Source organism: Rutidosis leptorrhynchoides, chromosome 5, assembly GCF_046630445.1.
Source record: "Rutidosis leptorrhynchoides isolate AG116_Rl617_1_P2 chromosome 5, CSIRO_AGI_Rlap_v1, whole genome shotgun sequence".
Taxonomy (NCBI): domain Eukaryota; kingdom Viridiplantae; phylum Streptophyta; class Magnoliopsida; order Asterales; family Asteraceae; genus Rutidosis; species Rutidosis leptorrhynchoides.
Window position 1 is genome coordinate 455,692,501 of NC_092337.1, and position 10,892 is coordinate 455,703,392.

At 32.3% G+C, this 10,892-nt stretch overlaps 1 protein-coding gene across 1 annotated transcript; it reads right to left on the reverse strand.

Annotated features, from left to right (window-relative positions):
• Positions 1 to 5,789: 5,789 nt before the first annotated feature.
• On the reverse strand, positions 5,790 to 7,314 carry LOC139850193 (uncharacterized). Its single transcript, XM_071839780.1, has 2 exons — positions 6,907 to 7,314; positions 5,790 to 6,824 (listed from the first exon to the last, which is right to left on the reverse strand). The coding sequence occupies exons 1-2, from the start codon at positions 7,312 to 7,314 to the stop codon at positions 5,790 to 5,792; spliced, it is 1,443 nt and encodes a 480-aa protein (XP_071695881.1).
• Between the last annotated feature and the right edge of the window lie 3,578 nt (positions 7,315 to 10,892).

Genomic DNA, 10,892 nt, shown 5'->3' on the forward strand with positions numbered 1-10,892 from the left:
AAATTTTACAGTGTTGATGAAATGTAGAAAAAAAGTTTGAAATTACTAATTAAATTGAACTTTCGAATAATAAATGAAATCCGGTTATACAAACAAAAATCAATAGTAATATGCTGTTGCAAAAATAATTTTTAAGGAAGAGTTGAAAGAAGATAGATTCATTTGATTTATAAAGATGAAGATTCAACCATTGTGATAAAAAAACGATGAAGTTACGGTTACAATTTTGATGAAGATAGAATGTTTGAAAGTTATTGATAGAAAATATAATTAATTAATTAAATATTAAATTAATTAACTTAAATTAAAGAAGTTAGTTATTAGTCATGCGTGGATGTACAAGTAACCATGTCATGTCATCTTGTGAGATAATTTTTGTAAAGTTTTATTGGCCCTAGCATTTCTCTTTATTTTATGCATGAGTTTTTATTTTTGTCAAAAATATTTATTTGTTTTTCGCTTCAAGTTATTCTTTAGAGAATTATAAGTCAACTTTGTGTTCTTGATTGTGTCTTGTGATTAAAGACTGTTTGTTGTTTGGATTAAGTGATGTTAGCTTGATAAAAATAAATAGTGTGTTCATAACAAAGATGTTTGTTGTTTGGATTAAATGATGTTAGCTTGATAAAAAAATATATAGTGTGTGTGATATTATATATCATATAGTGTGTTTGTATTCATATGTCATATTCTAAATGATCTCGACCAATAAATGATAAAATACTTTGTATCTTGATTGATTCTATTTTTTTCTTTTTCTGGTGATCGTTGGAAATAAATTCGCTAAAAGTAACAAAAAATAGTTGCACCCTAAAGAGTAAAACACATGTTATCGAGACTTTTGTGATCCCGTCAATTAACAAAAGTAATAAAATATTCAATATACAACTTAAAATGGCTTATTAGGTTTTAAATAAATAATAAACTAGCTTAAGACCCACAAGATTTGAAGATTTCGGTAATAAAAGTTACAAATGTAATATATTATGATGAGCACATAAATTTAATCGACAAAAATTTGGTATAAGATATAAATCAAGCTAAATGATGTGGCTGGACAAAATTATAGATATAAAATTAAGTATTGTAAAAAAATGAATATAACTAAAGTTCAAATGATTGATAAAAAAGATAATTGATAACATCACGTCAGAAATTTAATTGTAGTATGAGTTTTTGATAATAGACCATTAACATGTAGTATGATTTTAATTTATTATTAAAATTAAAAGTATTAATTTAGTAACTAAGCACTAGAAATTGGTACCACTTCATATTACAGCAATCTCAAATGCATAAGTTACACGTACATGATGCATTAAAAGATTTTTTATAATCACAAAACCTCGAAAATAGAGAAAAATGTATAATGAATTAAATTAATTGATTAATTTTTGTTTTTGAACGACAGAAGAATATATTAAATAACTAGCAAGTCACTAGGGAATAAATACAGTTTCAAATAGTCCATTGGGTTATGCAACCACAAGGACCAATTGATTAATTATTACTTCGTAATAAAATATACAGAGCTAGTAATATGCATATTGTAAAATATTAACTTTGAATTTCTCATTAACCTTCTCTTTTCGTGCAAGCAATAAGTTTCGTGTCCTTCTTAGTTTTAAATTCTCGAGTTTTATTGTATATAATTTAGGACTATATGTGGCATTTAAGGCCTCACTGTTGTAACTATCTTAGTGAGTTGATTTCTGATGCAATTTGTGCTTCAACGCCAATTAGTGATCTAGACAATTAATATTGGGGATTTCAAGTGATTGTGTCTTTAATTTAATTGGTTTTCAAATGGGGTTTTTGTCAACATAGAAGTATTAGTCATTTCAAGTGATTGTTGTGATTAAGAATTTTAAGTGATTTTAATTCAAGAACAAGTCTCAAAGATTTCACTTAACATAGTTTTAATCCTTTGAAGTGAGTCTACGTGAGTTAATGAACTTTAATTGATTGAGGTTTTATGAAGATTGACGGACCAGAATGAAATCATATGTTTTGGACATTGATATTTAAGTAAGTGAAAAAGGCAAATCCATGTCAAAGAGTGGATCAATCGAGTGGACACATTTTTCTCTTATTTATTAATCTCTTTTAATTTAATATTAGTTTAATCAAAACTTTCTTAAAACCACCCTAATCAACTTAGGATAATTATTAGTGTTTTCGGAATCTCAATTAAGTCAGTCTCCGTGGAACGAATTTGGGCTTGCTATTAGTTTTACTATACGATTAGGACTAGTTACCTATTTGTGTGATAATTGTTTAGTAGTATTTTCTTGTTTAAACATGAATGTAGTGTATAAATTACACATCACTTGCATTACATATAACTCAAGTCATGGGTCGTGGGTATACAAATAACTCATGTGCCTATTTTTCTTTTCTTTAAATTTTTAACAATATAGGTTATTTCTAAAATATATATTTAATGATTTTGATATTTACATTTTAATTACAATTTTGTTAATCAGGCCACAATTACTTTTAGTTAACAATTTTTTTACATTTACACCTAAGTTTAAGGAGGCCATAGCCCTCTCTTGTCACCATATAGTTCTGCCAATCGACAAGTACATATATGCTCACATGGTGCATTAAAAGATATTAATAAACACAAAACTAAAATTATAACTTTAATGAATTAACTGATTAATTATTACTCCCAATAAAATATACACAGCTGATATGCATATAAATCGTCTCAGTTTGTCTTTTTACTTACATACACACACTTTTCAAAATCAAAAAAGCAAAGTTGTAAAATGATGAATAATCCTCCGGTGGTTGTTGTTGTTAACGATGATGTTGTTGATGAAGCTGTTGTTGACGATAACATGTACTAATGTGTAATATGTGATATGAGGCTTGCAATGTTCAGTAAACATAGGCAACATAATGATTTCGACTACAAAAACTTGAAAGATCCATGCAAGGTTTGCAATACTCTCTTTAAGTAAAATAAAGACCGAAAATAACACCGTCATACTAACTAATATGTAAGTTTCTTTATTTTATTTTATGTTATTTTTTTAGTTAATTTCTTGATAACATGTTATCTTTTTTTATTTGGTGTTTATAAACTTTGTATTTAAGGGGTTTAAACTTATTTGAAGATATGGGTTTAAACTTAAAGAAAATTTTGAAATAAGGGGTTCAAACGTGAACAATTGTTTCCACCGTTCTTGCATCGCTCGCTAAACGTACATCAAAACTCTACTTGTTATTTAATTAATTGACAATTATTAATAGTGTAACTGGATCTAAGTGGGAACCGTTAATCATGTGAATGTTTATTATCAAATAAAAGAAGTTTATTTTTATGTTTCGTTACATTTATAAATTTAAAAATACACACAGTTTTTATCATTGGTATCAGAGCCGCTTTTATACCATTTTAATTGTCATGTGATTATTCTTTAGATCTAGCTTTATGGTCATAAGGTCCAAATAATGTTCCACGGTGAAGAGATCGATGTTTATATCTTTCACATCACCCAGTCATGTCAAGCAGTTACTATAACCGGATAATTAGAGATACGGATTTGTAACCAATATTAAAAAAATGTTGATTAACTAGCTTCTTGCTAATCTTTTTATTTAATAAACGAATTTTGTTTAAAAAAATATATCACAAAAAGGTAAAACGTGACAAACATAACAAGAATGTATAGAGCTAAACTCCATGGTCATAGAGACTTTAAAGGGGTACACAAAAAATGAGTAGAACGCCGAACCCTGCATTACATGATCAACAACATCAAACAGGAGTGGAACAACATAAATTTCGTACGAAAATAGCAATACATATGGAACAAAATAGAAGGCATCAAAACATAATCAGAATTGCTAACCACGATTTTTGTAACGACCCTGGATTTTCCAACTTATATTATTAATATTTGTTATTAATACTTGCGCTTTAACAAATGTATTCTTATACATTTTACTTGTTACCGTATTTGACCTTCCATGTCCCGACTCATCTTTTCGACACGTGTTTTTCTCGAATAATATTTCGAATATTATTTACGTACATAATTAATTATTATTAATTATTTCTAATTAACTAATGCAAGTAGTTAATTACTTGGGCTTTTATTAATTTGTTGCTTACATATACTTGGGCCTTTATTCTTGGACTTGGAAGCCCACCCTACAACACTTAATGGACTACTAGTAAGCCTACTTTTATGCTAGTGATTTATTAATGATAAGCAAGGTTAATTAAGTTAATGAGGAAACAAGAATGTCTCAAGCATGCAAGACCTCTTCCCCATACATTTAACCTTATACCTCATACTAGCATACACCATCATCCCATGCATGAAAGTTGAGTTTTGACCTCCCTTTTTGGCCATCAAAACCGTCAGCCTAAGTGTACATGGGAGGGTGTTCCATTTTTCAATTTTTGTTACTTATATGCTTGTATTCATTTCATTTCACACACACATCTTACTTGCACTTTATTTTCTCTCAACTTTTCTCTCTAATTTGTAAGTGAAGAACTTTATTTTCTTTCTTTTTTTCTTTAAAGATCACCAAGTATCATCATTCATTTTTTAGTTTGTTGTTTGTTGTTCAAGATCAAACTTTATAGTTTGTATCTTCATGAATCTTGCTTCTTCCATCTTTTGTTTGATCCTTGTCGTATGTAACTTGAGCTGATTTAGTCCCTATTTCTGACGTCCGTTTAATTAAACCGTTTAGTGGACGCATGTGACAAAAACGTGATGGGTAATCTCGGAATTTTGCAATTTCTTGATTGAATCAAACCTCAGGGACTATTAATACACTCACCTAACTATCCAAACACCGGTCACCTAATTTCCTTCATCTCTTTCATCTCTTTCCTCTCTTTTCTATCAATATAAACCCTAGAACTAGAAATTCGATCGATTTAGAGCTGTTTCAAAATGGTTAATTGTTATTGTGGTCAAGTAGCCGTGCGTAAATGTGCGTGGACGAACACAAACCCAGGTCGCCGTTTTTACTCATGCCCAAATCGAGTAAGTGATGAACTCATGAACGATTTTCGAGGTGATTAGATTGTATAAAACTATCCTTTTGAATTAATTTTTTTATTTTTTGCGTGTTTCAGTGGTCCGATTGCAATTTTTTCTTGTGGGCTGATCCGCCAATGGGTGCACGTGCAGTTGCCATTATCCCAGGGTTATTGAACAGGATAAACAGGCTGGAGAATAAAGTTAGAACATTGAAGATGATGCTAATTTGTAGTTGGATTATGTTTGGTTTTTATTTTCTGTTTTAGTAGTTTTAAGGGTTGTTTATCTTGTTTCTGTCCAACCTTGGTAATGTAATTTGGTATTGTATTTTGGTACATGTTGAATTATGTTGGTTTTGTTCAATGAAATGTTCCTTTTTTAAGCAACTCAATACAGTTGTTCTTGTGTAATGTACAAAAGACTAATTTAAGGAAACAGGTTCAGAACATAAAAGACATGTTCAAAAGACATATGTTCAACACATATATGGATCACAGGTCAAATACAAGTTCAAAAGACATATGTTCAAAAGACATATGTTCAAAAGACATGGATCACAGGTCACTGTAAGCAACCATTACATGTACATATTCAGAACAAACCATTACCATTAAAATACAAGTTCAAAAGAAATATGTTAGATACCCTAACATCAAACTATTACAATAACAAGTTCAAGTGACATTAACATCTAACAACATGTTCACAAGACAATTACCATTAACATTACATATTCAAAAGACAATAACTAAATAGCATCAAACTAAGTACCTAAACAACAGCCTGTTTCCCTTTCTTGTTAGTTGCCCTTGCACTTGTTGTAGCTTCACTTGGATTCTTCCTTTTCTCTCCAATGCCTTCATTTCCACATCCCCTCTGGTTATGCCCAAATTGCCCACAATGACCACACTTCACAGTCTTTCCCTTTCTTGTCAATTTCCCACTAACACTAACCTCTTCCTTCTCATCCATTGATTTCCTTCTAGACTTCTTTGGCCTACCAACAGACTTGATTTTTTTGGGTGGTAACAACTTTGTAGTTACTGAAGACTTTGTCCAAAGTTCTCTCCCAGGAACAGGTTTAATGCTAAAAGCATATGCTTCTTTCCAAGTCTCTAATTTATAAACACGGTGCACCCAATTCTCAACATGATCAATATCAATTGAATTCTCAGACATGTCATAAAGTACTGCTACAACATGCTTACATGGAATTCCTGTTATCTCCCATATTCTACAAGAACAGGTTCTGTTTTCCATATCAACCACAACTTGGAATCCATGAGGTCCATTAACCTGATATTGACCAGTACCATTCCACATAACACCACAACTATTAGCTTCTTTCTGTACCACAGCAAATATTTTGGTTGCAGTTGGAGTGAGAGGTCCATCACATTTGGAAGCTTTGGTCAACACATTAGCTATCCTTTTCATCATGTACTCTCTAACATACTCCAATGCTGTCACTATTGGTTTATCCCTAGCATCACATAACCACCTATTGAGCACTTCACACATGTTATTTAGTAAAACATCAGACACTGCTCTGTGTGTAAAATGGCTTCTGGCCCAATGTTTTGGTGGAATGTCAGATAGATATTTGTGACATTTTGCATCTAACTTTTTCATCTCCAACATTGCAGCTTCAAACTGAGGGATAGTAGTTGCTCTTGCACAGTTCCACAAATGATTCTTGTAAGCATGTCCTCTCCAACCTTTTGACTTCATATTCTCATGAATATGCCTAAGACAGAAACGGTGCTCAGCACAAGGAAATAATTGTTCAATAGCTGGAAGTAGACCCTGTACACATAATAATAGGGACTTTAATAAAAGCTTTATGATGCAATATGAATGTGAATTATAATACAAATATAATTAGTACCTTCTGCCTGTCACTTATGAATGTGAAGTTTGACATTGGAGTAAGCTCTAAATCTGAACTTAACAATTCCAAAAACCATTTCCAGGATGAAAAGCATTCCTGCTCAACTATTGCATATGCAACTGGGTAAATTCCATTATTGCAATCAACACCAACTGCAGTCAACATTTGTCCACTAGCAGGCTCCTTCATAAAAGCACCATCAACACCAATTAAATCCCTTCCAATAGTTCTAAAACCTTGTTTCAAAGCACCTAAACAGATGTACACCCTTTTAAACACATGTGTGTTATCTTTAGGGTTTGCATTTTCAGTTTGAACCCTAACAGTTGTTCCTGGGTTACACCTCACTAACTCTTCTAGGTAATCCCTCAGATCTGCATATTGGTCAATGTAATCACCTTTCATTAACTATTTTGCCTTGCACAATGCCCTGTAAGCCTTGTATTTAGAAACTTGAACTTCATGCTTTGCTTCCATTTGAGCCTTAACAGCTTTAGTTGGAATGTTAGGGTTTGTTGCTAACTGGCCAAGCAAGTCCTTTGAAAGGAAGTTGTAGGTACAATGCTTATTAACCCTAGAATGGAAACAAGTATGTTTATCTTTGTAGGTTTTAACTTGCCAGGTATGTAAAAGTGGAAGTTTTGAAACTTGAAGGACCCATTCACATTTTTTTGGCTTTTCCTCTTTATTGTTTGGTTGTTCATGTGACTTTAAAGCATCCTTATTGCTTTTTGTCTTGTTGCTCACCCCACATGAGGTACCCACTTCTGGTACATTTTTCAAAGATTGACTAGTCTTATCCACTATACCTTTACAAATAGCTCTAACCCTGATTTTGTCATTTTTTTTTATAAAAAGGTGCCTCCTAGTTTCAACAGCATGTACCCTAATTGATTCTTTTACCTCTTCAGCACTTGAAAACTTTTGACCCAAGCAGAAATAAGTCTTTGTTAAATCTGTACCCTGTCTTTGTTGCTTTTTGATTTCCTTTATCTTTCTACTCCTTACTGTATCATCCCCAAGATCAACATCATCACCACTTGAAAAGTCATCAAAATCCAGTACTTCTAAATCATCTTCAATTTCATCATTGTTTTTCAGAATTATTTTCAATACTTACAGGGACCTTGGACAACGTACACTTAAAGTCTCTCATATCCACATGGTCTTCAATAACTTGATGGATTTCATCTTCTACTAACTCATCATCATTTTCATCTAAATTATCCACAACAACTGCATCATCATCTGCTTGAATATCATCGTTAACATGCTCACTAACAGCTACCTCAACATCTGGTAGAATTTCATCACTAATATGTTCAATAATAGGTGGCCCAACATCTGCTAGAATTTCATCATTAACATGCTCACTAACAGCTACCTCAACATCTGGTAGAATTTCATCACTAATATGTTCAATAATAGGTGGCTCAACATCTGCTAGAATTTCATCATTAACATGCTCACTAACAGCTACCTCAACATCTGGTAGAATTTCATCACTAATATGTTCAATAATAGGTGGCTCAACATCTGCTAGAATTTCATCATTAACATGCTCATCCAACACTACACTGTCTTGGGTGTTAACATTATCTCCTTGCCTCTGAGAAGATTCATCATATTCTAATGCAAGATTTCTACAAACACTAGCATTTTTAACACTATGTTTTTTAACCCTAGATTTATTGACAACTGGTTCATCTTCTTCAATATCCTCAATGATAAGTTTCTTTCGATTCGATGGACTCATTGAGGCATATACATTACTCCAATCATGTTCACTATACATCCATATTTCTTTGTGATCATCTACATACTTACTCAAGTTTAACACATCCTGATCACTACCAAAATCTTGTAATCCATAATCCAAATCAGTATTTGGTTTTAAAAAGTGGAATAATATCAAACTCCTACCATCGTACCCAAGTTCCTCAATGATATCATTCAACATTATCACAGACCATGTATCAATGTCAATAAGATCAATGTATGTGACCTTACCATTGACGTATTCCCTTCCCGGTTTGCTTGTAAAATAACCACCATGGTGAAGCTTAATCGAAAAATACTGTGGATAATGAGCTGAAACAAATAAAATAATTTTTATTAAAAAGATAGTCTAATTATATGGATAACTAGGGTTAACAAAATTAAACAAATGCATACCGTATACGTCTACAAGATCGTAATCAACACCTTCTGGTCTAATTCTGTAAAGATCTTCAGCCATTGTCGATTTAGGTTACAATTTCAGTTCAAGGGTTTAGCATCTGTTTCAATTTCAATGGTTTACTAGGTACGATAGTTAGGTGAGTGTATTAATAGTCCCTGAGGTTTGATTCAATCAAGAAATTGCAAAATTCCGAGATTACCCATCACGTTTTTGTCACATGCGTCCACTAAACGGTTTAATTAAACGGACGTCAGAAATAGGGACTAAATCAGCTCAAGTTACATACGACAAGGATCAAGTCCATCAGAAAAAAACCACAGGGACTAAACGTACTTTTTGATACAAACCACAGGGACCGTTTCAGCAATTTTGTCTTTATTGGAACTAAAGTATAAACTTTGTAAGTTCAAGAACATGGAAGTTTAACTTTCTAGTTATAACTTCATACACTTATGTTAGATCTAAGTTTCTATAGCTTATGGTCTTCCAATTTTGTTGTAAACAAAAGCTTATAAGTTTACATACATTTTACAAGATTAAAATCTAAGTTTCATAACTTATGGTTTTATTAAAGTGAAGATCCAAGTTCTATAACTCAGGATTTAACTTAAGAACACTAGATCTTGACTTTTTAGTCTAGGATCTTTAAGATCTAACTAAGATCTAAGTTCTACAACTTAAGATCTTGTTTATTTTAGTTTACTTTCAAGTTTATAGCTTAATAGTATTATTAGAACTCATGTATGTGTCGGATCTAAGATCTTGATATAACTTTGGTTCATCAACCTACTTACAACCCTTAAATGAGTTGTGCTACATATATTAGACATACACTAGTGTTATGATGGTCAAAAAATTTTAAAGTTGATGCAAACACATCAACGAGTTGTACACTTGAAGCTACAAGCATCAAGGATGAGAACCGTGATGAACATCAAGCACCAAGAACCCACCGGAGCACTTTGCCTACTGTTTTCTGGGTCTGATCAGGTCACCTGATGTGACACCCTGTACAAAACCATCGTGTACGGTTCATCAACAACAGGATCATTACAAGGTCAAACACTATATGCTGTTTGAAAACCAGTTTTGCATTCATAAAAAGATAGCGTTTTATAAAAGATAATGTGCTTCTTATGAATAGAAGCGTTAACATAAGTATGTGACCTAAAGGTCGTTACAAAGCCATTGTTTAAAAAATAACGTAAGTTACGAATGCAAAAGAAAAGTTCCATGATTGAGACATCTCTAAGTAATGCAGCGAAAATCTAACACAGCAGGTCCGTAACAGCAAGTCTATAACACCAAGACAGCAAGTCTAACAGCGGAAGCAACAACGTCTAAGCACCTGAGAAATACATGCTTAAAAAGTCAACACGAATGTTGGTGAGCTATAGTTTGCTTGTAATCAGTAATGTAGACCACGAGATTTCAGTGCTTCAACAAGCAGTTTAAATCAGTAATTCGAATCAGTATGATAAAGTATATGCTTATCTGTGGGCACCCGGTAACTAACTTAATGTAATAATAATACCCCCTAAAAGTACACTTGGCGAGTGCGTATGTTCTAGAAGTATCAAACACCCATTAAATGCTAGCACAACTAGTCCGAGTGGGGATGTCAAACCCTATGGATCCATATCTAATATTCTCGTTCACCGGTTCAAAACCAATGATTAAACGTTGCTGTGCTAAGGGGAATGTTTATACCGTTATATAACCCACACATATGTAAAGTTTAAGTACTCGTGTCAAGCTTTTAGTTGCAATTGTTCTAATTACAAGTGATATTCGTTTAAAT

Excerpts from the sequence above, each read along its gene's own strand:
- LOC139850193 (XM_071839780.1), bottom strand. The coding sequence starts at position 7,314 with ATGAAAGGTGATTACATTGACCAATATGCAGATCTGAGGGATTACCTA. Across the intron at positions 6,825-6,906 it reads TCATAAGTGACAGGCAGAAG|GGTCTACTTCCAGCTATTGA; the intron begins GTACTAATTATA and ends TTATGTGTACAG.